Source organism: Leptopilina heterotoma, unplaced genomic scaffold (assembly GCF_015476425.1).
Source record: "Leptopilina heterotoma isolate Lh14 unplaced genomic scaffold, ASM1547642v1 Lhet_302, whole genome shotgun sequence".
Lineage (NCBI taxonomy): Eukaryota > Metazoa > Arthropoda > Insecta > Hymenoptera > Figitidae > Leptopilina > Leptopilina heterotoma.
In genome coordinates this window covers 559,347-586,322 of record NW_025111005.1, presented here as the reverse complement: position 1 = coordinate 586,322, position 26,976 = coordinate 559,347, and the positions used below count along the sequence as shown (strand labels likewise).

The window sequence follows — 26,976 nt, the reverse complement described above, 5'->3', positions numbered from 1 at the left end:
GGAACGATACAATTTAATTTTGGTATTTATTTAATTTTGGCCGTAGTTCACCCAACCGTTGGTCCATCTGCGGCTGATGGTTTGGCCGACAATTATAAAATTTGTTTCGCAACTTTGGAAATCACAGTTTAGCCGACTGATGGCCCAACTGTGGCTGACTTGTTTTATTGCAAAAATTTTATATTGCAAATTTATATTGCAAAAAATTCTATACATATTTTTCAGATGTATAAAACTTGTTTGACTTTGAGGGTTCGCTGGCCGACACTCGTTTCTTTTCTAGAAAAAAAGAATTGTTTTATAAACAAAATTCACACATTGCAGAATAATTTTTCCTTCATTTGGAGAAAAATTAAATGTCGATTACAAAAAAACTAGTTGTAAACTATATTATAATAATAAATTCTAATTGAAATAATAATTGTAGACAACAATTTACTTTTTCCGCTTGTAACAAAATTTGGTCTATTATGTCAACTTCTTGAAAATATTCCTAAATTTATAAAAAAAACGAAGAGATAGAACATCACGACGATGATACTTGATAATTTTTTCCCCATTCTGTGTAACAAATGTTTAACTTAAGCATAAAAAAATTACATTTTTGATTTTGTTTTACATGCTTTCTAATTTTATATAAACAATAGTTACATTAATCGTTAAAAGAAGAATATTCTAGGATTGCTTTTAATGTCGATCGTTGATATTTTTTATGTAAATAAATTGTACCCGAGAATTAAAAAAGAACTGTATGCTCCAGCTTTACAACAGAATTCGTCCGCCATTTTGTTATAAGATATCGCTTGGTTCTGGACAATCAACCCTCAAAATATATTATTATTATAAATAAATTTCGTTTATCGTTCTATAGAATGGACACATGAAATTCAACCTAAAGTTCTAATGTCACTTACGTACTTTTTTTAGGTGTAAGGCCGTAATAATATCAATACGCCGGTACAAAAAAAGAAACTGTCAGTATCTGGTTTAGGGAAAATCAAGATTATTGAATTATTGGAAATACAAAGTAATAAAAATTCAAAAAAATTTGTACAGTATTGTTTTTACTGTATAATTGAGGTGATTTACAATAAGTCACAGAAGAGAGTATTTCAAGTTTTGAAAATCTAGTGGCGATAAACAATAAAACCAGTCTTTCAATTAAAACAGTTTAAAGATTGTCTTTTATTAATTTCTTTCTTTTTTTCCAATATATCAATCTATATTTGATGTATTAGACAAAGGAATTGCTATAAGTTTATGCATAGTCTCAAAGCTTATTCCTGGTACAATGACATCACGGAAAGAAATAAATCTTAATTCATCATTTAGTACCACTTGCTTTATATATCTTGTTTGATAAAGATTACCTATTTCTTTCAAACATTCTCCCATGATGCCAGCAACCGTTCTTTCCTCAATTTCATATTCTAATAATTTAGTGATTAAAAAAATCCATGTTTGGTATAAACTATTGAATCACAAAATTCTCTCTCGATATTATTTTTTACTCTATACTCTACCCCGTGAATCGATGCCTTCTTATACTGATAGACAATAGTTTCTTCATTAATTTCTTCTATTTCTCTTATAGCATTAATTTCTTCTTGATTGAGACGTCTTCGCTGTCTTCTTCCTTCACCCGCAAAATAATGCCCTTGTTGCATTCCTTCTGGAATGTTAACTGTCTTATGATTTAGCAGTCGCTTTATTTTATTTTTTGTTGGCACAGGAACGTCATCTCTATGAATTGAATACTCTACATATTTTTTCATAAGAAATCGATTCACTATTTGTTCTGCTCGACCATTCGGGCTGGTAACAGTGTCCTTAATCTTACATGCAAAACTTTCAAACGGATAAGTAGAATATCCCCACGTTGACCCCCCAATCAGCAGTTGATTCCGGTGAGTGTTTTGCGAAATGAAAATTGAACGACATTTGTTTTGGCCCATAATGAATTTCTGCTAGCGATGTAAACTGCATTAAGAAAGCTCGAGCTAGAATAAGATTGGTTTGTGAAATTGATGCCTAGAAATTTGAGTAGGTGATTGTTGCAATTATTTTGTTTCTTGTGAGTACTGCAATCTCCATATCATTACGAAAATCTTGATCCTGACGTAAGACAGAAGGTTCATCAAGATAAACCATTTTGGAATATAGTCTCGAATATGTTCCCTCTGCAAAGCATTTTGGACAAGCAAAATGACTGTTGTGAGGTGCCATTCTCATTAACTCAGATCGTGTGTAAATATATTAACTGATCAACAATTTGGAGCAACAAACTATTGATGTTAGGTTTTTGATGTCCCACATAAATTCCTGCTAAAATTGTATGCTTAATTCGTGCAAAAGGTGGTAATTCATTAATTCTTAGCAGAATTGGACAACAAGAGGCGTTAGATGATTTTGCTAACGCAATTCCGTCTACCCACAAAGTTAAGGACATATTCTGGTCCTCTTTGAGTAGACCATTTGTTCTTTCTTCTATATATTTTCTGCCATCATAGATGTCTTCTAAATTGTTATTATTTATTTTCACCCGCTCATCTCTGTACCGTAAAGACTGCGATATGTTTGGCACTTTTAAAATATCCTGCAATTGAGGAATTATCGGAACTAATATGAACGCTGCTAAATTTTTTGTGTTGAGACCAGGTCCACAGGAGCCGCAATAACAAACTTTCATTGGTTTTTGCCCATCACCAACTTTACATTTGCATAATGCACAATGTACTGAGTACAACAAGTTTGACTTATCGCGACCCATCACCTTCCACAATTGGTTCATCGTGGTTGGCAATCTACATTGGATATAAGAATTTTTAGTCCAGCGTAGACTGCCAATTAGACTCTTGTATGTTTCCCTCTCAGCCATATTGTGCGCAATTGCAACCAACAGGTGGTCTCTTGCAGTCTTATCGTTTCGGCCTTGAAGGTACACATTCATTCTTGGATCTTCTAGAAAACCTTGAAAAACAAATCCTTGTGCACCTACATTCATTTCAATTATTCTTTCGCCTTCCTCTCCATCACCAGGTATCTCTGCTTCCACATTTTCGTCTCTTTTCCTCATTGATGCCCTCCACTTCTTCTAAATTCTCATCTTCAAGATTTTCATCAAAATCTTCTTCAATAAATAGGTTTCCGATTTCTACTTCGTCGTTCTCAAATATATGTTCTTCATTAGAATATTCTGAATCGGATTCTGATGGACTATCCTCATCGTACGAAAACTCCCCTTCCTCTTGTAGATAAATGATCTTCAGATGGATCCATTGATAAGATCTGAAAATACAGTTCAAAGTATAATAGATGTGTACAACTACATAATCAAATGTTCATAGATATTATCATAAATATAATTATTAGTTTTTAAGAGGGGGTAAGGTTCATTCGATGGGAAAATGCATATTTTTAAGAATTCTTTTGCGATACAAGGAGAGTTAATTTATTTTATCAATTTTCATATAATAGGGTAACTGCACCAATTGTCGAGGATCGTAATTTTCTTTTTTACATAAATAGTATAATATATAATATTTAAGACCAAAAAAAATTTCTAAATAAACTTTGTATTTTCAACTGTATATTTATATATTCAAATTGTCGGATTGTCCGACTTTTCTAAGGAAATGTGACTTTTTCCGACTTTTTTGTGGAAAAATACGACTAGTCAACTTTTTCAAGATTTTTTTTTAATACAAAGCGACTGAAATTTTTTAAAATTTTCTTAAATTTAAAGAAAAAAGTTTGAGTTTGACTTATAAAAAATTGTTATAAAACATGAAGAAATCGATCACTCCGAGTCTTCGACTCAGAGCAATCGATATCTTCATGTTTTATAGTAATTAAAGATGACCGAGTGATAAAATCAGTATTTTATATTATGGGCAGTTCCATACGAAAAGCAAATGGTGGATCACCGATTTTTCTTAAAGTTTGTAACTTTGTAGTACTTGAGGTACTAAATAACTGTGCCAAACAGTTTTGCAAAAAAAAAAATTTTTTGCAAGATATTTAGATTTGAAAAATCGGAAACTGAAAAAAATGACTTTTTTTGAGAATTTTTATTTCGAAAACTATTGATTCTACAAGAAAAAGTCATTTATTCAAAATTGTAAAAAAAATGTCAATTTTTTATAATATTAAAAAAAAGTTAAGAAAAATTAATTTTTCAATAATTTGTTTAACAAAAATTTTTTATTGTTAAAAAAAGAGCAAAGGACATCATGGAATTTTCTAGAAAAATTATTTTCTTAAAATTTGAACCTTCCTTAATAAGTGGTTAAATTTTTAAAGAAGTGATTTTTGATATTTTTGAGAAAAAATTTTTTGAAGTTTGCGCTACGCGTTTTTGTGCGTTTCGCTAACTAAGCAGCGCCTATATCAGTGTATTTTAAAAGATGATTTGACCTTTACTGCTCGCCCCTAATACATTTATTAATTATATACGTATATATTATTATTATAAACAGTTTAACAATATATTTTTAATTTTTTTATAAACATTATTTTCCTTTTTTAACCCATTAATGGTCATGGGCACAAGAACGCATAATATAAAAAGTAACTATTGGGATCCTGGCATAGGATCATAATAATAATTTTTGACGTTGAAAATTAAAAAAAAAATTTTTAAACAATTTGTTATAGACAAATAAGGAAAAATTGATTTTCATAAAAAACTGATAGCGCTATTCGATTTGACGCAAAAAACTGCTACGAGATCGTATATTACATAATTTTCAAAAAAAGACATACTGTTGTAAAAATGTTATAAACGATTAGCCTGCATTTATACTGTATGAGGTAAAAAGATCGTTTTTAAAGTTTAATATTTTTTTAAACAAAATTAGTTTAATTAGGAGAGTTTTTGACGTTAAAAATTTTTTAAACAAAATTTTTACCTAAAAAACGATTCTTCTACCTCATACAGTATAAATGCAGGCTAATTGTTTATAACATTTTTACAATAATTCATAATTTCATAATTTATTTATTTTGTCCCAGGCAAGCCACAGGAACAATAATTAAAATACAATTTTCAGCAAAAATCAAAAATTCAAAATATACATTATGTTCACAAAAGAAAAAACACACATAAAAATAATATTCATAAAATATTTTCAACAATGATAAACAATCTTCAATATTACACTCACAAAAAATTTAACAATGGCAAGAGTCATAATAACGAGATTCTACTCATCCAATAAAAATAAATATTTATATAATCTAAGCTTAAAAATTTTTGGACTTTCGATAGTAGTAATAGAGCCCGGAAGAGAATGCCACAAATTTATTGCAGTTATCATAAAAGAATTAAATTATCGTTCAGTTCTATGTGTTGGTATCCTAAGTAAATTAGGACACCTCACCTCTCTCGAAGTAACATCGTTTCTAAAAATAAATTTCTCATACAAATATAAAGGTTTTTTAGTATACAGGATAACCTGTGTAAAACAACCAACAAGCCAAAGTCTTCTTTTCCTAACACTAAGCCATCCAAGTCTTAACCTATATGGTGTTACATGTTCATCCCTCTTTAAGTTGAATATGAATCTTATACATGTATTAAGAAGCTTCTCAAGTTTTTGATTTAATTCATCAGTTAAATCATTATAAACAGCACAACAGTAGTCAAAATGAGGAAAAATCAACGAGGTAACAAGTTTTATTCGAATGTCAACAGTAAGAGCTCCTTTATCCCCCTTAAATTGTGACAAGGTTGCATAAACACTTTTACAAATTTTACCAACTTGCTTGTCCCAACAGAGAGTCGGTCTAAATATAACACCCAAATTCCTAACTGAATCAACAAAAGGTATGGTAATATCATTAATCCTAATTAATAAGTTACCATCTAGTTTGATATTATTTGTATACCAAGTTGATCCAATTATCCTAGAATAAGTTTTATCAGTATTTACTTTAAGAAAATTTGTTGATGCCCAATCTAGTACCGACTTCACATCTTTATTTATTAAAGCCAGATTTTCGTTTAAATTATCTAGACTAGAATGAATATAAATTTGTAAATCGTCCACGAAGTACATATTTTTAGAGTATTTTAAAACATTCCTTAGGTCATTCGTAAAAAGGTTAAATAATAAGGGACCCAGCACCGATCCCTGAGGTACTCCCGTTCCAATATTTCCCCAATATGAAAATTCCCCATTTTGGTCCACAACAGCCTGCATTCTCCCAGACAGATATGAAGCAAACCATCTTAAGACAGAATTTGACAAACCAAAAGATTTAAGTTTCAATAGCAAAAGAGTATGAGGCACCATGTCAAAGGCCTTACTAAAATCAAAGAAAACAATTATTGTGACCATCCTTTGATCAATTGCTTTACATACATCATCCGTTAAACTAACCAAAAGAGTATGGGTGCTGAAACCTTTTCTGTATATAATCTGTCAACTGATAATGTACCATTTTCTCAAGAACCTTAGACAAAGAACACAGTATAGCAACCGGTCTGTGATCCCCAGGCTGCTGCGGAACCTTCACTTTAGGCACTGATTTAATAATAACCTTTTTCCAGTCATCCGAAAAAATAGATGTCTGCAAGGACAAATTAAAGAGATCAAGCACCCGAGAAAACAACGCCAGCATTCCCTTCATAATTGCACTTTTTGAAAGTCCATCAATTCCTTGCGCTTCAGTTTTAATACTGTTGAAAGCCTCAAGCAACTTAGAAGGACATATATCTTTAAAATAAAAAAGAGTGTCATCAAACTCATCATCGTCCACTACATTTAAGAGAAAGGAGGGTGTAATATTGAAGGACGAGTTTCCACAAACAGATAGAAAATAATCATTGATTTCATTTACATTAAAAAGGAGAGGAGAATCGTTTTTTTACTCTTAGCAAGACCAATACGCCTTAGTTCCCCCATAGTTTTTTTGAATTTTTAACACCCTTTAGCCTGCCAGCGTTGTACTTATCACGCGCTTCTCTCATCAATAATTTTACTCTGTTTCTTAGTACTTTATATTCACCTCGCTTTGATTCACCACCAACTCTCTTCCAAGCTCTAAAAGCAGAATCTCTTTGTAGGCCAGTCGGTGAGTACAAAAAGTGCACATAAGTGCAACCTGAAAAGTCGAAGCAGTTTCTTGTAGTTTGAGGACCCCAAATAAGAGCTCCATAGTTTGCACCACATTTCCGTTTGCGTTTAATTAATACCTTTTCCAGAATTTCTTGAATATATTTTAAACGATTGATTTTTTTCAAAACTTTTCTTGGAAAATTATATTTCAAATAATTGAATTTTTGGAAAAATTCTATTATTCATGATATTAATTGAAATTTTGAGAAGAATTTTATTAATTTCTTTTAAATAACTGCGAATTTTTTGAAAAGTTTATTGCAATTGTAAATATTGAAAGTACACGGGAAAAAAAAGTACGTGAAAGTTTCATTGACTCGGTACTTGACTTTTGGATACGACACAAAATACTAAAAACAGTCTAGTCATTTTGCATGAGAGTTTCAAAAGCAGTCAATGAAATATTCTAGTACCTTGCTTGAGAATTTCATTGACTTTCAAAAAAATTGTAAATTAAAAAAAATAATTTCCACTTGTTCACACAGTTTTTCTAAAATTCACTCATTCATTCACATATATTGATAATTAATTACACAAACAAAGAACAATTATTGTATCACTTTTCGACGTTCGTCAACACTTATGAACTAACCTATAACACACACATATATTCGCGTATAACTTAAATATAAACACACACTTAACACTTAAAAGTACGTATCGAATTGTTCTTATATACCACATGGTAAAATTTTTCACGACTTCTGAGACATGCTATTTCACTGAAAACTGATACTTACATAACATATATATTGACACTATTTGTTTTTCATAAAATAATAGTATATTCACATCTGAAATTAACACAAATGGAAACAGACGATCAGCTGGCATTTACCTTGGGTAGAAACGCGCAACGCACACTGCGCATGCTCTACAGAATTTTCGAGCGCAGTCAACTAATGTTTCACGTACTTTATAAAACTGAACAAATGACTTTTCGTTAAAATTTAAAAAACACTGTTGCCCATACTAGTACTAGAATAACTCTAGGACTTTTCTATATTTTCTAATAAAAAGTATATGATACAGCCTTGTATTTTGTGTCCTATCCAAAAGTCAAGCACTTTCAAGGAAGGATTCACGTACTTTTTTCCGTGTATTTGAATTTCAGCGAAAAATTTCATTTTTTTTAAATTGAAAATAATTGAATTCTTGACAAACATTTTCGAAAAATGTTCGATAATAAGTGAATTGTTTAAAAAAAATTGTGTCTCTAAGAAGAATAGTATTAAAAATGTTAAGAATAATTTTTTTTATTTTAACAATTAGCGGATTTGAAGTAGTTAAATCAAAAAATTTTAAAAACAAAGAAAAAAGTATTTTTCATTGTTACAAAATAAAAAAAAGTTTCTAAATAATAGCGAATCATAAAAAAGTAGTAAATAGTAGGTTTAAGTAAAGGAGGGCGAAGCCTGAAGTCATGAATATAAATAAGCTTGAATGTAAGTAATTATAAAAATTTGTACTAGCGACAAAATTTAAAACATATATTTTGGTCGATAGTTTACCAGAAGTAATCCCAGTAAAAAAACTAATATAAACGGATTAAAATGAATTAAAATTTTTGGTAGAAAGCGGGATTCATTCAATTCATTCAAGAAATGACCAATGCATGCATTGAATTCGTGCTGGCAAATTAAAAAAAATTGAAGGCCCTAAAACTGGTCCATTGAATTAGTAAGAATAGAAGGTTTGGAATTTCAATACAGTTTGACGAATTCAGGAAAATTGCAACATAGCTCCAATTCGTATTTGTCACAAAGCGGGATTCACTGAAGCTCTTTGTGAATTCTTTTAAATTTATTTCAATTAGTTTTTGTTTACTGGGATATAACACATAAAATAAAAATATGTAAAAATTATAATTTTTACCAATTTTAATCTAACTTTTATTTTTTAAAGACTGTGCGCAACTGCGCGCGTAAACTTTTAAGAACAGCAAGCATATATTTTCTAATATAGGGTTTGTCATTTAAATGTTCCACACCATCAGTAATTTTTAAATTAGAATCCTTTTCAAGTTCGTGAATTATATCTGAAAAAATAAAAATATTTCAAAATTTATAAATCATATTTTCAACTAAAAAATACGCTACTTAAATGAACAATAATCACTCACGCATAATATTTTTGACATCTTGATGTGTAACTTCGATAAATTGCGACTCACTAACATTTCTTGGCGGTTTAGCTCCAGCAAAAGGGACTTCAGTAGCCCTGGGAAAGATAAGTCACTCGTAAATTTAATCTTTTTGCATCTTTGGCCTTTTCCAATTGGTATTATTTATTTTAACTCCAGAAAACATAACCTACAAAAGAAATATTTTTTATAAAGAACAAACAGTACACTACCGGCGGTAAGCGACCCTTATTTTTTGATGACTATTTATAATCTTTTAATTTTGAAAATAAAATAATTAAAATTTGTTCCTTTTTGTTTTTAATAAACGTATAAAATTCTGCAAGAAATGACTCCTTATCAACAAAAAAATATTAATTTCTCAATAAGATATTTAAAAAAAACCCATTTTCAGTGATTTTACTAATTTTTTTATATCTTCTGAAGAAATTAACGTTTTTAAGCATTTATAGGCTCATTTTAATCGTATTTTATTGTAGAATTAAGATTTTTTAAAAGATTTTATCTACATACATTTTTTTAGAATATGGAAGTGATTAAAGTTGCATAAAAAAAATTGGAAAAATTATAATTACTATTAAGGTGCAAAAAAGTAATAAGAAAAATCCGTTATTTGAAAAAAATGTTTAAACTTTTAGTCAGCTTTTGGATTAAACGTATATGTGATTTTTAAAAATTATTTTTATTTGTAAAAGCACTTTCAAAATTTTTCCAATTTCTTCTTTCACTAAAGAAATATATGTAAATAAAATCTTTTATACAGGGTTGCCACTCTTTTGCTCATGTCAAATTCCCTGACTTTTCCAGGTTTTCTAAGTTAAAAACCGAATTTTTCCAGGTTTTTAAAACTACATTTATATTTTTCAAAAAATTTAATTCCAACCTTTTTGAAATTAAACAACTTATAAAAAATTGTTATAAAACATGAAAATAACGATCACTCCGAGTCTTCGACTCGGAGCAATCGATATCTTCATGTTTTATAATAATTAAAAATGTTGGACTGATAAAATCATCATTTTATACCTATTATAAGAATATTGTTACTGTAACTTATTCAAAATTACTTTTATTATTTCAATTCAATTATTGTTTTCCACAATTATTTTTGACTAAAATTCTTCTTTAAATTAATTATTATTAATAATTTCTGCAAAATTTCTTTCAACATTTTCAAATCCTTTTGTTTACAACTGAATTTTACAAAATTTCATCCATTATTCGGAAATTCTTCAATAAAATATATATTAGAAAATAAAAACTTGAAATAACTTTAAAAAAATTCAATTCAACTTTTACAAAAAAATTAAATCTACACAATTTTAAATTAAAAAGTATAAAAAATTAAAACAATCAAAGATTATAATTTGAGACCTTTTCAAAACTCAATTATTATCTAAAATTTTAACTGAGATTCATATTTGAATCAATTATTATTAGAAAATTCTACGACAATTCAATTATTTAAATACAAAAAAATAATTTATTGAAGAATTGAATGTTTTTAAAATTGAACTCTAATTTAAAGAATTTTATCAACAAATTTTTAAATAGGTAATTAAAATTCTTTTGACGAATTTGAATAAAATTTTTAAGAACAAACATTTTTCGAGAAATTAGATTAAAAATGTAGGAAACCACATGGAATCCTACGTGGTATTCCACATTGTTTCCTTAGTAATGTTAAAGATTACTGTCGCTCCTATACTTTCACCGCTAGGTGGCGAAAGTGACTTCTCTCGCTGTTGAGACGATTCTGGAAGTATATAAAAGCTGAGAACCTGTAGCAGAGAGGACGTGTTTCAAATGATCGTTTTTTTACTTTTTTGATGACTTGTAACACTAATACTATTTATTATTTAATTTTTTATTAAATAATTTTTAATCCTTTGAAAATTTCTTCATTGGATCTTTAATAAAATACTATGTGATATCTCATATTAAATCCTAGGTGAAATCTTGCATGAAATCCTATGTCAATTCCCATATAAAATCATATGTGAAATCCCTTGTAAAATTCCAAGTGGATTCCCATGTAGGGATATTCAATAAGGCGGATAATTTTTTTCACATGGGATTTGGTTTAGGATTTGACATGGGAAAATAATTATAAATAAATGATACTGTTTTTGACATGGGATTCGGTTTAGGATTTGACTGGGAAAAACATGTGGGATTTGATATGGTTTTATGCATGGATGAACTATTCAAATTTCCCATGTCTATTCCTAACTAAAATCCTGTCTCAATTTCCCATATGGTTTGACATGGGAAACCACATGGTAAACCACGTGGTTTCCTTCATGGAAGTAGGGTTTTACATGGTTTTTGACATAGGATCGCATGTGGTTTCCCATGTGGTTTCCCATATGGGGATTTTCAATAGGGTGTAAACATAAATTAAATATTTTTAAAAATAATAGAATTGTTGTAAAGAAATTTATAAAAAAATTTTAAAATAATTCATTTCTTTTGGAAAATTTTATTAAAAATAGTAGATATTGAAAATCATTGACTGGAGGAGAATTTTTGATAAAAAATTGAATTTGTTAAAAAGAATTTCATTACAATTTTCGAAAATAATTGAATTTTGGAGAAAAATTTTAATATTTATAAAGATAATTTAAAATTTGAACGATAAATTTTTTAAACTTTTGACTATAATTGAATTTTTGCGAATAATTTTATTACTTTTGAAAATAATTGAATTTCTTTGATGAATTTTAATAAAAATTTTAAGAATAATAATTATACATTTTTCGAGAAATTCCATTAAAATTGTATTAAAAATAATTGAAATTTTGCGATGAGTTTTTGTATTTATGAAAAGAATTGAATTATTGCGAAGAAAAATTGTAAAAGAAACTCTTTTAAAATTGAATTAAGAAAATTGAAATATAAAATAAAGAAAAATTAAATTTCAAGAATAAGCACAATAACTTTAGAAAACAATAATTTTCCAAGATTCCATTAAAAATTTCCTGACTTTTCCAGGTTTTTTTGAGGTTTATAAAAATTCCCTGACATTTCCAAGTTTCAAGGTTTTCAAGGTTGGTAACCCTGTTTTAAGAAATTTTAATTCTACAATAAAATACGATTAAAATGATTCTATGAATGTTGATAAACGTCCATTTCTTCGGCAGATATAAAAAAAATAGTCAAATCGCTGAAAATGGGGTTTCTCTTAAACATCTTATTGAAAAATTAATATTTTGTTGTTGTGGAGGAGTCATTTTTTGCAGAATTTTATACGTTTATTGGAAATAAAAAGAAAAAATTTTAGTTATTTTATTTTTCAAGTTAAGAGATATTTAATAGTCATCAAAAAACTAAAAGTCGCATAATTACCGCCGGATCCAATTTAATAAATACAGACCGGAAAGTCTAAGAAAAAAAGTACAAAGTACGAAAAATCTAAAATAAAAATGTCCAAAGTCTAAAAATTAAAAATAAATAAAATCGTCCAAAGTAAATAATGAAACTTGTAAAAAAGACACATTTTTACTTTTGCGCTATAAAATCGGAATTATTTTCAACATTTTTTATAAAATTCTTTACAGAAATTCAATTATTTTGAAACACAAAAAATTAAATTATTTTCATAAATAAAAAAATTTCTAGAAGAATTTCCATTATTCTACAAAATTGTTTAAACAATTGTTCCAAGAAATACAATTATTTTTAATAATTTTGATAAAATTCTTTACAAATATTCAATTATTTCCAAAAACAAAAAAATTCTTCACAAAATTTCAATTACTTTCATAAATAAAAAAATTTCTAGAAGAATTTCGATTATTATATAAAATCCAAAGTGAAACTATTTGTTATTTTAATTTTTTGAATTTCATTTACTTACAATTTTTTGGTTTGGACTTTTTGTTTTGGACTTCTTGTTCGGATACTATTTAAAAATCTTCGAAAAATTTTAAAAGCATTTACCATTGCATTGGGATCACCCAATGCTTCTGCAGCTGAAGCATCAGGATTTCCAACTTTAAATGATAGTTCTTCAACTTTATCTTTTACCTCAGCACATTCTTTTACAATAATTGTTTTAAAATGTTGAAGTACACTACTATTAATGTTTTAGAGATGTTTATTTACTATTTTTAATTCATTAAGTTCTGAATCTCTCTGTTCTAAAAGTCTTAGCAATTTAGCATTCTCTTCTTAAATTTGAATTATATTTTGGTTTAATATTTCATTACTTCCCACTTCTTTTGAAGATATTAATTGATTGTTATTTTGTATTTCATTTTGTTGAAAAATTGTACTACCCGTTACAATATCGTCATGCGTATTTGAACAACCCGAAAGCGAATTATCATTGTCCATTTCAGTAACAAATACTTCATACTGTGAAATAACATACAAATTAGTAATCATATGAATATTACTTTTTAGCAATCAGGGTGTCTACTGAAAATATGACTTAAAATTCCAGGACATTCCAGAACAGATTTCTTATTTTCCCAGGACATTTATATGTGTAAGAATTTGAATAAAATTTTTTGTCAGAAATTAATTATTTTCTTACTTGGAAATTCAATTATTTTTAAAAATAAAGTTATTCACAGGAATTCAATTTTTTAAAAAAATTTTTAATAAAATTCGTTGCAAGAATTCAATTATTTTCATAAATAACAAAACTGATCGCAGGATTTCAATTATTTTTATAAAATGATAGAAAATTGCATTTATTCTTACAATTTTTTTTAAATTCGCCTAAAGAATTCAATTGTTATTAAAAATTTTGATAAAATTCTTCATAAAAATTCAATTTTAAAAAACATGCAATTACTGAATAAATTATTTATTTTTGTATTTAAATAATTGAATTCTCGGGAAATTTTCTGATAAAAATTGTTTAAAAAATGTATTTTAATTAAAATTTTAAATTATAATTGAATATTAAAAACATTGTAGCGTAAATTTTTAGAAATAATTGAATTTTGAAAAGGGTTAAAATTAAAATCAAAATCAAAATACATTGATAATTTCGTTTTTGAATAACGTAACGAAATCAAAATTTGATTTCCGTGAGGGTCCCTGATTAGAACGGCTGAACCCGAATTGCGTGCGGACGGTCGAATTGCGTCCCAAGGGCTGGTGGGTACAAGTTGAATTGCGTGCCAATGATTTCAGGTATATGTGGAATTGCGTCCCAGACAAAATCAAAAATTATCCCCCCCACATTTTCCTTCGCACTCTATCCAGGCTTAGGACTGGCAGCATTGCTGGCGTGTTTAAAAATGTGAGTTGGCATTAACTTTTATATGAGAAATGAATAAAAGCAGTTAAGTAAGAAAATAATAAAGTAAGTAAGTAAGTAAGAAATAGATAAAAATCAGCAACAAAGTGCCTTGTCAGTTAAGTAAGAAATAGATAAAAATCAGCAACAAAGTGCCTTGTCAGTTCAGTAAGGAAGAAATAATGAGGTGCAGAGTACAAACATTTACAATGATAACACTTATTATTTATTGATAGGCAAAAATTTTCTGGATACTTGTTCAATATATTCGAATGTCGTAATTATATTATTGTACAAAAGTAACATTTTATTTGTCATAAACTGTTCTTTAATTATAGTTTCTTTACATTTTTTCCCTTGTCTACAAAAAATTTTCTCTTCGTCCGGATTATGGTCATGATTGACTTGTTTTTCAATAATTTTATTTTGAGAAGTAATTTTTAAATATGCTTTACAGTTTTTTTTCGAACAAGCCCATCTTTTAATATCATTTTTTAACGTTTTTTGAAAAGAAAACTTAAAACCTTCAATTACTATTAAAGGCTTACCTTTCTCTCCAATTATCACACTAAATGTATCCATAATAATAGTGAATGAAAAAGACACAAATGAATTGAACAGGATAAACAGCACAACATAAACACACACCCGTTAATTGCCAACTGATTTTGAAACGAATAATTTCTTCAATTGCTTACATTTCGGAAAGAGGAAAATATGGGGGAATCAGTTGCCAGTGGTTCTCAACTCATAGGCAAAACACGACAGGCACGCAATTCGATTGACCCCCTGGAGCCACTGGGACGCAATTCGATCAAAAAAAATCATACCTGGATTTCCGCACGCAATTCGGGCACACCGATTAGAACATACATATTTAACTAACCTGTGTTTCAGCGGTTTTTTGAAAAGTGTATTTTGGAGTTTTAGATTTTGTTACTTTAGCTGTTACATTCTGCTTCTTCTAAAATTCATAAATTACAAATCAATTAATATTATATTACTAAGATATATTAAAATTATTGGAAAAAGAATATGCATCGAAATTTTCATACGTACATCACTGCAAGCACGTTATAAACAAAGAACGTCTGTTTCCTCTTCATGTTTTGCTTTGTTGGTTCTTACTTTTTTCTAAAATATTACAAATTTTTTGCAATCTTTTATTTTAAATATAGTAAAATAATCCACTTGGAATGATTAACCAGAAAAGTACAACTGGAGATTGTATTCAATTTTTCAATTTTAGTTACAAAAAATAATCAGAATAGAGCTTTTCTTTTGGAATCATTCCAAGTGAAAACTTAATACGATTAACATACATTGAACGCTTTAGCTTTCTCTTCTAAAATGACTGCATTTCTTCTTATCGGTTGTGCTTCAGGTGGTGTATAAGGCAGATTGACTTTTATCACTCTTTTACCAAGACCACCATCGACATGTGGCTCTAAGGTTTTTTGAGATGTCAGCGGAGTGTTCGTAATTTCCGCACCAATCTATACAGTTTGTAATTTAACGTAAATTTCAAATATATATAAGAAGGTTTTTTGATGAATATTTCTAAGTTCTAAGAAAGTAACATATCAAACATAAAATAGGGTAACTCCGGACAGGAGGCTACACTGAGAAAACAATATACTTGAACAAAACACAAAAATAATATTAGATGATTTTTTTTAATTGGAATTAGTTTGTAAACTTACCCAGGCGCGAAGTGACGCCGAGTTCAGGCTTTATAAAGATTGGCCGAGCATTGGTCAACATTGATTGAGCATGAGTGAATCAGCGAGAGCAGGAATGATCGAAGCTTTAATGTAACACCGATTCCAGACTGCAGCGCGAGCCTTGATTCAGCATTGGACATCAATGCTCAATCAATGCTGCGGACGCCTAACGCAAGACTGAAACAAGACTGCTTCCACTATTCCCAAATTTACTCGTTTCTCACTTTTATTCAATATAATGTGAATATATGAATTATTAATAATAATAATAATAAATATTATTGTTATTACTTTAATTCATGTGCGTATATATACATATATATTTAATGACAATAAGTTATTATTTGTAATAATTATATTATTTTCATATAAATAAGAATATATTACTAACAATAAATATCATTTGAATAGTAATTTTAAAAAAATAATTTTAGTAAAAAAAGACAATTTTTCTGTTAATCGTTACATTTTTTTCTTGATTTTTAACATACTTTTAACATTATTTATAAACATGTTCACATTTTTTATTCACGACACAACACACAATTTTATTTTTTTATATAAACGCTTATAACAAAGAATGAAAAATATTCGCTCGCATTTGGGATCGAAACTCACGCACCCCGCCCCCCTAACGCATACCGGAAGTTCTCAACGCACGCATTTAAACCGCTCGGCCACAGAAGGCTGGAAGGCTTCTCGCCTAATCTACTATATCAATGCCAGTGCCGTCACTCAATATGGGACACCAATGTTCGTCCCATGCTCGATTCAAGACTCGGTCAATCTTGCTACAATATTCAGTTCCTTTATTGCCGTGTGCACTGTACAATATTAAATATAAATATTTATAAATTATTTAATATTAAAATATTTTTTCTGATAATTTTATAAGTTAAATTATATTTTTTTTTTTCTCGCACAGTGTCAAATTATTATTTTCAAAGTTCAAGAGTTTCGTTTATCTGTAAAATTTTCAGTGAAAAAAAATGTTCATTAGGTAGTAGTAAATATTTATGCCTAGTAGTTTTACACTAGGATTAACTGTTTACTGAATATTATCAAAAATATATTTTTCGTCAAACGCGCGCGACTAAACAGAAATAACCTTGAGACGTTGCGATTGTCGTGCTCCCACCATCCCATCTACTCAATACACTCCCCGCCTGTGACGTCATGAGGGGAAAGCATTGAGTAGATGGGATGGTGGGAGCACGACAATCGCAACGTCTCAAGGTTATTTGTGTTTAGTCGCGCGCGTTTGACGAAAAATATATTTTTGATAATATTCAGTAAACAGTTAAACCTAGTGTAAAACTACTAGGCATAAATATTTATTACTACCTAATGAGCATTTTTTTCACTGAAAATTTTTCAGATAAACGAAACTCTTGAACTTTGAAATAATAATTTGACTCTGTGCAAGAAAAAAAATAATATATAATAATTTAACTTTATTGATATGAATCTTATGTAATTAATATAAATATTATACACTAAATAAATATTAATATTTATTTACCAATTAATATCTTAATAACAATAATAATAATACTTATTATATTATTTAATAATAATTAATAATAATAATTTTTAAATAGTATAAAAAATTACTAAAAATTATCAGAAATAATATTTTAATATTAAATAATTTATAAGTATTTATATCTAATATTGTTAAGTGCACACGGTAATAAATAAACTATCAAGATTGATTCAAGCTTGAATAAAGACTGGATGTTGAAGCTCCACTCACGAAGATTGACCGAGTGTTAAATCGAGCATGGGACGAACATTGGTGTCCCATGCTGAACCAATATTGAGTGACAATGATATAAAGACTGCTTCAACTCTGGGTTACCCACGCTGGGCGTTCAAGACTCAGTCAAGTTTCAACCCATCGTCAGCACTGGTCTTTCGCGCCTGGGTAATATTAATATATAGAAAATATCTACTGCGTTCACAAAAGCATCATTTGTTTGAATAATTATATTTAATTTAAACATATTTTTTTTAGGTTTAAACAAAAAGTATGTTAAAAAATTGTATGTTTGAATGAAACTTGAAAGTTAATTACAGATACTTTAAAATGAAACAGAATTTAAGTTTAATTAAAACAAAATTTGTTTCAATCAAATTAATCGTTTTCCCAGTGTAACTTTGAACATTTTGTATTTTTTTGTAAATATTTTGTATTTCTATTCTACACGGAGAAAAAGAAATAGTTGACACATCCAGATACGTGGATATCACAGCCATATTATATTGAAAAATACGGGATATCCATAGTTAAGGTTGCTGCATCCATATTCTATGGCTGGCTGTATATTGTTGAAGCAGCAAAAGATCTATGGTTGTGTGATCCATAGTAATGGAAATGGGAAACAAAAAAATTAGAATCACTCAATTAATTAAATTCTATGTCACTTGAGATATTTTATACACATTTTTGTTAATAATTACACACCACTTATTGAATAACCGCATATTTACGAAATAAATTATTAACCGATGGGGGAGACACGAACCCTAGACCTAACGCATACTAAACACTAACGCTATCCACTACACTATACACGCAACTACAATATTTGAGCATATAATATTCCTTATATACTATACACATATTTCATGAAAATGAATTTACATAAACACTAATAGACAATAACGATAATAAATAATAAACAATTGTAACACTATTTATACACAATAAACTCACAACGCGATTATATAGACGTGACAGGAAACCGACGCGACGGACAAATTGAAACGACCATTTTTAAATGGATGCCATGATAATGAATTGCGCGCAACATGTATCGAAATTTTTAACTAACTATGGATCTCCCAACCAAAGTTTATATGGATGAGGCAGCCATATGTAAAAATCCATAGCATGAATTGTAAGCCCAACCATGTCTATGGATGTCACATTCATATTTGATTCAACAATATAATATGGCTCCCTCATCCATTGAATATGGAATGTGCTTCCATTCTGAAAGTTGTCTCTTCCATTGAATTGGATAACACAACAATATTCTGCTCAACAATATTTTTATGGATATCTCTTCCAGACCTTTTCTTTCCGTGTACCTAATAGTTTTTATAAGGATTTCGCATTTCTATTACTTCACCGAACATTCATGGAACATTATATGACAGTTGGGAAATAATAATAATAATAACAAAAAATATTTTAAAAATTTAATTGTTTGGAAGAGATTGTTAAAAGTTATTGAACTTTGTGAAAGAACTTATTTACATAAAAGAACGCGTGTAAGGTAAAAGCTATTTCTTTTTTGAAATATGATTTACTATTTCTTGATATAAAATTGACACTAATTTCAATAACCTGAATTAAAAAATTATTTCTTAAATGGTTTAAATTTAGGAAAATGTAATTTTTAGAGATGTGCAAAAAGCTCGAAAAGTCGAGCCGAGCCGAGCCGAAATTTTTTCGGGCCGAGCCGAGCCGAGCCCGAGCCGGCTCGATGTATCGAGTACTCGAAATTTTCGAGTACTCGAGTGACTTCGAGTACTCGGGTAAATTCGAGTACTCGATTAAATTCGAGCACTCGAGTGAATTCGAGTACTCGAATTTTTCGAGTACTCGAATGGATTCAAGCTTTTGACTTACTAAAAAAACTATTAATAAGTAAAAAATTTCGAATTTTTTTGAATTACTGAATCAATATTTCTATTTGCTAAATATAATAAATGCGAAAATTCTATGAATTTTCTCTAGAACTCGAATTTACTCAGAGCTCGAAAAAATTCGAGTACTCGAATTCCCTCGAGTGCTCGAAAAATTCGAGTACTCGAATTAACTCGAGTACTCGAAACTATTCGAGCTTTTTACACAGCTCGGCTCGGCTCGAACTCGGCTCGAGCTCGAACTGATTAGGCTCGGCTCGGCTCGGCCCGAAAAATGAAAAGCTCGAAAAAGCTCGCTCGAGCCTCGAGCCTCGAGCTTTTTGCACAACTCTAGTAATTTTGTTGATGAAGGTACTACAACACTTTAGAATTTAAGAAAATTTTATTTTTTTATTGTATGACACTCCTTATGACTTCAGAACACACCTCCTAAAGTATTCATAACCAATTGTAAAAAATAAAAGTAAATTTTTTTTAAAAAATTTAATAAACATAAAAAGCCATTGACAAATTAAATAAGTCTTTAAGGGGATGGTGGGGTCCAGCTTTTTATTACGACCAGTAGAAACATTGGTGCTAATGTGTGTAACAGTGTCTGACATAAAAAAGTGGTGGGGTTCTTCCTTTTTAAAAAGCAGTTTGGATTTTTTGTTTCCGATTTGTCAATCTTGAGATAAACTGTCCGCAATTGGACTATTAACTTTTTGAAGTTTCGATCTGGATGATGTCTGCAGATTATGATATTAAATAAAAAATTAAAAACAAACCATTATTTTTATTCTCCAAATATGTACTAACATAGTCAAAAAAGTTTTTTTTTACATATTTATAATAAAAGACCTAAGGAAAATTTTTTTTTAATTGGTTCTTTTAAGAGCCTTCTAAAGTGTACCTAATAGTACCTTAAATTCGGACATAGGTAAATATACGTTTTCTGGGGTTTTTACACTAAATTGAGTCAGTGTTTACTTTTTTCAAATGTTTAAAAGGTTTAAATATATAGGTCATTCTTTGTGATATTTTCACTGAAAATTTTGTTTGGATTAAAACATTTTTTAAAAATTTTTTATGAAAAATAAAAAAAGTAAATACGTGTTTTTTTATTTATGATTTTTTTAAATTTAACATCTTCAGTAGCAAAGGACTTTTTAAACACTTTTTTTCCTGTTATACTAAAAGATAAAAAATTATATATAATGTATGTAATGTAATAATGCAATAATGTATAATGTATGTAATGTACCCAAGTGCGAAATGACAAGACTGCAAAAACGGCCCATCATTGGTGCAGTAATGTCTGCCGAGAATTGGCAGTAGTTACTGGGCCATTATTGGTGTCCAAAACGTCCCATTACTGGGCCAATGATGGCGCCGATGGTCACAATTTCAAATTTTTTAAGACTGGGCCAGCTCTCGGCCCAATAATGGCACATTCATGGCAAAGTTTATCAATGTTTAATGGCAAAAGACAATTGCCAGTGATGTGCCGACCATCGGCCCAGTAATGGCTCATTATTGGCACTTTAATGGCAAAAAATTTGTATCGTTCATGGCAAATTATAATTACCAGTATTGGGGAGTAGCTTGGCTCAATAACGGCACAATATTGGCAAAGTTGATCAATCTTTAATGGCAAAATTCAATTGCCAGTGATGTGACGAAGATCGGTCCATTAATGGCTCATTAGTGGCACTTTAATGGCAAAAATGTTGTATCTTTGATGGCAAATTATAATTGCCAGTATGAGGGCGTAGCTTGGCCCAATAATGGCACGTTATTGTCAAAGTTGATCAATCTTTAATGGTAAAAGACAATTGCCAGTGATGTGACGAAGATCGGACCATTAATGGCACTTTAATGGCAAACATTTTGTATCTTTGATGGCAAATTATAATTGCCAGTATTGGGGCGTAGCTTGGCCCAATAACGGCACATTCACGGCAAAGTTGATCAATCTTTAATGGCAAAAGACAATTGACAGTAATGTGACGAAGATCGGCCCATTAAAGGTACATTAATGGCATTTTAATTTGGTAAAATTTTTTATAAGAATTTAATTTTAAGAAACATTCAGTTATTCCATAAATTATTTATTTTGTATTGAAATAATTGAATAAGCTTGAAAAGGATTCAAATTAAAATATTTGAAACTTTGAATTTTCTATATTTTTAACTGTCAATTTCAAAGAATTAATTTTTTTGAAAAAGTTTAATTAAGTATTAATTTAAAAAAGAAGTTATTAATGTTTTCAAATAATTTTACAATTAAAGAAATTCGTGAATAAATGTAACAGAAACCTTTTTTTGAGTAAAATTTTTCCTCTATTATCTAAAAATTAAGAAATTTTCAATTTCACTTTCAATTAATATTTGCAATTGACAAATAGAATTTATAAACATTTTTTTCGTTTATTTTTTTAAAATCTTTGATTTTTTCTTAAAGCAATTGTAATTAAGAAATAGAAATGATGCAAATTATTTCCTTAAGAAAATTTATTGAATAAATGAATGTTTTTTAAAATTTAATTCTCATAATTCAATTTTAAGAAACATTTAGTTATTCAATAAATTATTTATTTTTGCATTTAAATAATTAAATTCTCGTAGAATTTTCTAGTAAAAATTTATTTCAAAATGGATTCTAGTCAAATTTTTAGATAATAATTAAATATTAAAAATATACCATGAATTTTGATATTAAAATTTTTTTAAATTCAATTGCCAATGATGTGACGAAGATTGGCCCATTAAAGGCACATTAATGGCACTTTAATGGCAAAAATTTTGTATCTTTGATGGCAAAATATAATTGCCAGAATTGGGGCGTTGCTTGGCCCAATAATGGCACATTCACGGCAAAGTTGATCAATCTTTAATGGTAAAAGATAATTGTCAGTAATGTGACGAAGATCGGCTCATTAATGGCTCATTATTGGCACTTTAACCCCTTGACTGTGGATGACGTGTATACACGTCATGAAAAAAACTGGCCCAAACAGTGGATGACGTGTATACACGTCATGGCACAAACAAGAAAACATCTTAACATATATTCGCAAAAACTTTTACTCGGGGGTTTTTGGGGTCGCTGATCACATTTCTGAAGTCAGATTTTCAAAATAAATAATTTTTCATCCAAAATGGCCGCCAAAAATTTTCAAAAATTTTAAAAGTCGATAAATTCTTTTAAAAATTCTAACTCGGGGGTTTTTGGGATTGCTGATCACATTTCTAAAGTCAGATTTTCAAAATAAATAATTTTTCATCCAAAATGGCCGCCAAAAATTTTGAAAAATTTTAAAAGTCGACAAATTCTTTTGAAAATTCTTACTCGGGGGTTTTTGGGGTCGCTGATAACGATTCTAAAGTCATATTTTTAGAATACATAATTTTAGAATACCTAATCAGATTTTCAAAATAAATAATTTTTTATTTAAAATGGCTGCCAAAAATTTTGAAAATTTTCAAAAGTGGATAAATTCTATTAAAAATTCTTACTCGGAGGTTTTTGGGGTCGCTGATAACGATTCTGAAGTCATATTTTTAGAATACATAATTTTTCATCCAGAATGGCCGCCAAAAATTTTTAAAAATTTTAAAAGTCGATAAATTCTTTTAAAAATTCTTACTCGGGGGTTTTTGGGATTGCTGATCACATTCATGAAGTCAGATTTTCAAAATAAATAATTTTTCATCCAAAATGGCCGCCAACAATTTTGAAAAATTTTAAAAGTCGACAAATTCTTTTGAAAACTCTTACTCGGGGGTTTTTGGGGTCGCTGATCACGATTCTGAAGTCAGATTTTCAAAATAAATAATTTTTCATCCAAAATGGCCGCCAAAAATTTTGAAAAATTTTAAAAGTGGATAAATTCTTTTTATAATTTTTACCATTTAAACTTTGAAAAACTAATAACATATTCGTAATCAGCGACCCCAAAAACCCCCGAGTTACGAATTTTAAGCGAATCAAATGAATTTTTCAAAATCGTGTCCGCCATATTGGATCCGCCATTTTGAATTTTTTAAAACTAACACCGCTATCGTAATCAGCGACCCCAAAAACCCCTTAGTACCTAGTGTCATGAAAATTTATTCACAAGAAGGTCTTACACATTTTGGGACCATTTTGTTATATTTTAGCTACACACTGAAGGGGTTAATGACAAAAAATTTGTATCTTTCATGGCAAATTATAATTGCCAGTATTGGGGCGTAGCTTGGCCCAATAACGGCACATTCATGGCAAAGTTGATCAATCTTTAATGGCAAAATTCAATTGCCAGTGATGTGACGAAGATCGGTCCATTAATGGCTCATTAGTGGCACTTTAATGGCAAAAATGTTGTATCTTTGATGGCAAAATATAATTGCCAGAATTGGGGTGTAGCTTGGCCCAGGAATGGCACATTAATGTCTATCATTTTGTATCTATGATGGCAAATTATAATTGCCAATATTGGGACATAGCTCGGCCCAAGAATGGCACAGTATCGGCCAGTGTAGTGTAGCTTATAAAAACCCTTTTGTTTCCTCGACTTCAAGTCAGAGTAGCAGAGTGGTCAGAGTGTTAGGCTGTGGTGCGACAGGTTCAGGTAAAGATCCCCGCGAGAGGTAAGAATTTTTCAAATATTTGTAAGTTTGCGTTTAATTTAGGGAAATAAGCCGTATAAATGTTATAAATTAATTAGTTAATTAAATAAAAAGTTTATTTTTATTTTTTTCTAATTTTGTCAACACTGGGGGAGTAATGGCAGCCAATATTGGGCCATTAATGTCTGCTGAGATCTGGCTGCCAATAATGGGCCACTAATGTCTGCCGAGATGTGGCGGCCAATATTGGGCCATTAATGTCTGCCGAGATCTGGCTGCCGACGTCCAACCGTTGTTAACATCACAAGAGTCGGCGCAAAGTCGGGCCAATATTGTCTGCCAAGTCTCGATGCCAGCTTTGCCAATACTGGGCCAGTGTTGGGCCGCGTTGGTTTTCGCACTTGGGTATGTATAATTTATAATGTATGTAATTTCTAAAAAATAATAAAAAATAGTCAGACAATCATGGAATAGTTTCTTGTTACAACAAAAATACATAAATATTATAATTATCCAAAATAATTTTAAATTACACAGAAAAATATACGGTTTCCGAAGTTACCCCCCCCCCTTGAAGGTTAACTTAGAACACTTGTTTTTTACTTCATAGAAAATAACAGAGATAAATGAAAAAACTTACCAAACTTACCTCGTTTGGCGGTACATTAATTGTTGTAACATTAGCTTTCACCGCTAATGAGGCTGCTTTTTTACTTGGTTGTTCGGCTTCACATGGCGAAAAACGCACGTTTTTTTTATCAACCTTTTGCCTAAAACACCTGTTTCATTGATGACTTTCTCAACGTTACTTTGAGATGTAATTGGATTATCTTTGATTTCTTCCTCCATCTATAAAATTTTAATTTCCAAATATTTGTATGTGCTTTTATTTAACTTGTAATTCTCTGAATTTGAATCGTCGAAAAGTGATTGATTCACTATAGGCCTACTGATTCACAGCATAGAGTATGCAGCCAATTCAAACAGCGTATATAAACAGATAAATGGAAAAGGATCCAAGTCTGGGAAAACAGTGGTACATATTTTTTTGTAACGGAATTTTCAAGAATCTCGGAAAAACTAATTTAACGTTTCCTTATCTCGGAAGCAGTTTTTTTACACTTGTTAATTATTTATTTTAATAATGAAAGCCATTAAAAAAATCCCAAAAGGATCCAAGGCAGGAAAAGAAGTAATTTTGATTTTTTTACAGATTTTCTAAAAATCCTGGTATATTTAAACTAAATTATTATTTTCACACTTCTGAAGCAATTTTTTTTTCTTTTTCTAATTATTTATTGTAGTTACAAGTTTTCAAGACAATTTTCAAGAGGGTCCCAGGCGGAAAAAGCAGGATATAAAAAATACTAAACTTTAAAAAAAAACTAAGGTAAATGTACATAATTACGGCATGTTAAGGCCCTTGCTGAGAATTCTATTTCTGTTATTTTAGTAAATAACTTAAAGTGCAAGAAAACAATTGCACCATAAAAGTTAATTAATCATTCTCAGTTTTTCATTATTTGTATCTGTTTAAAAACTAAATTTATATTAATTTTTAATAATTTTTTAAAACACTCAATTGAACGTTATTCCGTGCAAAAATTTTGCCATGTAGGTAATTCCGTGCCAACTTGTCCCTAATTGCGGCATATTCCGTTTTTACGCGTTCTTATATATAAAATATCAATCTTTTTGACAATAATTATTATTAATAAAATTAATAACATAATATACTTCGCGGTTATTAAATAATACATGAAAATTTAGTTCTTTAAAAACATTTTGAGCATTGTAGATGAGGATGTCGTCTCTATCAATCTGCTATAGCAAATAAGGTTATAGCACGGAATTATGGACGCATATATAAAATGTTTTGAACCTAATTCCGTTCGTAAAATTTGAGTTATAAAGCAGATTATAACTAACATAAATGGTTAGTAAAACACTACCACGCAATTACCTCATTTGTTTATTTATAATTTCATTTTTTATTAAAAAATGTAAGCATATTAAATATTCTTATTAGATTCATTAAAATAAGTTTAATATAAAACAGTGTAATTCCCTATTTACGTGTGTCACACAAAATAATGTACTTCGTGTGAGAAGAGCGAACGTAATTCCGTGAATTTAAAAAAGTGATTTTTATGTAAAAAAAACTTTTAAAAATAACTCAGCAATAGGAAATATAATTTAAATAGGTCTTAATTAATCAAAAAATGAAAACATAAATTAAAAAATATTCACACTTCACTTTTCTTATCCTTACGAAGATCACCTACAGTCGTAGCTGTCACTCGAAGCATATCGCATTGCACGACGCTCAGTCGTCGATTGACTGACAAAATATTTTATTTTGAGTACATAAACTAAAAAGATGCAATTAAAACACAGAATATTGATTTAATAAATAGCAAAGTTTGTGCTAAAATTTTTCACTTGTTGAAATATTTTGTCAATTTCCTATTCTACTTAATTTAA

At 29.3% G+C, this 26,976-nt stretch overlaps 1 protein-coding gene across 4 annotated transcripts; it reads right to left on the bottom strand.

Moving 5' to 3' along the window:
• On the bottom strand, positions 1-26,976 carry LOC122504520. 4 transcript variants are annotated; one of them, XM_043615670.1, is made up of 5 exons: positions 15,578-15,630; positions 15,405-15,482; positions 9,244-9,433; positions 8,997-9,159; positions 1-3,288 (listed from the first exon to the last, which is right to left on the bottom strand). In XM_043615670.1, exon 5 carries the CDS (start codon positions 3,074-3,076, stop codon positions 2,237-2,239), a length of 840 nt encoding a protein of 279 aa, XP_043471605.1. In that variant the 5' UTR covers positions 3,077-3,288; positions 8,997-9,159; positions 9,244-9,433; positions 15,405-15,482; positions 15,578-15,630; the 3' UTR covers positions 1-2,236. The 4 variants fall into 4 exon arrangements, with proteins under 4 accessions (XP_043471605.1, XP_043471604.1, XP_043471608.1 ...); XM_043615669.1 differs by lacking the exon at positions 15,578-15,630 and adding an exon at positions 13,207-13,623 and having other exon boundaries at positions 15,405-15,481; XM_043615673.1 differs by lacking the exons at positions 8,997-9,159; positions 9,244-9,433; positions 15,405-15,482; positions 15,578-15,630 and adding an exon at positions 26,743-26,976.

What these genes read in the sequence shown, in the direction of transcription:
- LOC122504520 (XM_043615670.1), bottom strand. Translation starts at nt 3,076, where the DNA reads ATGAGGAAAAGAGACGAAAATGTGGAAGCAGAGATACCTGGTGATGGA.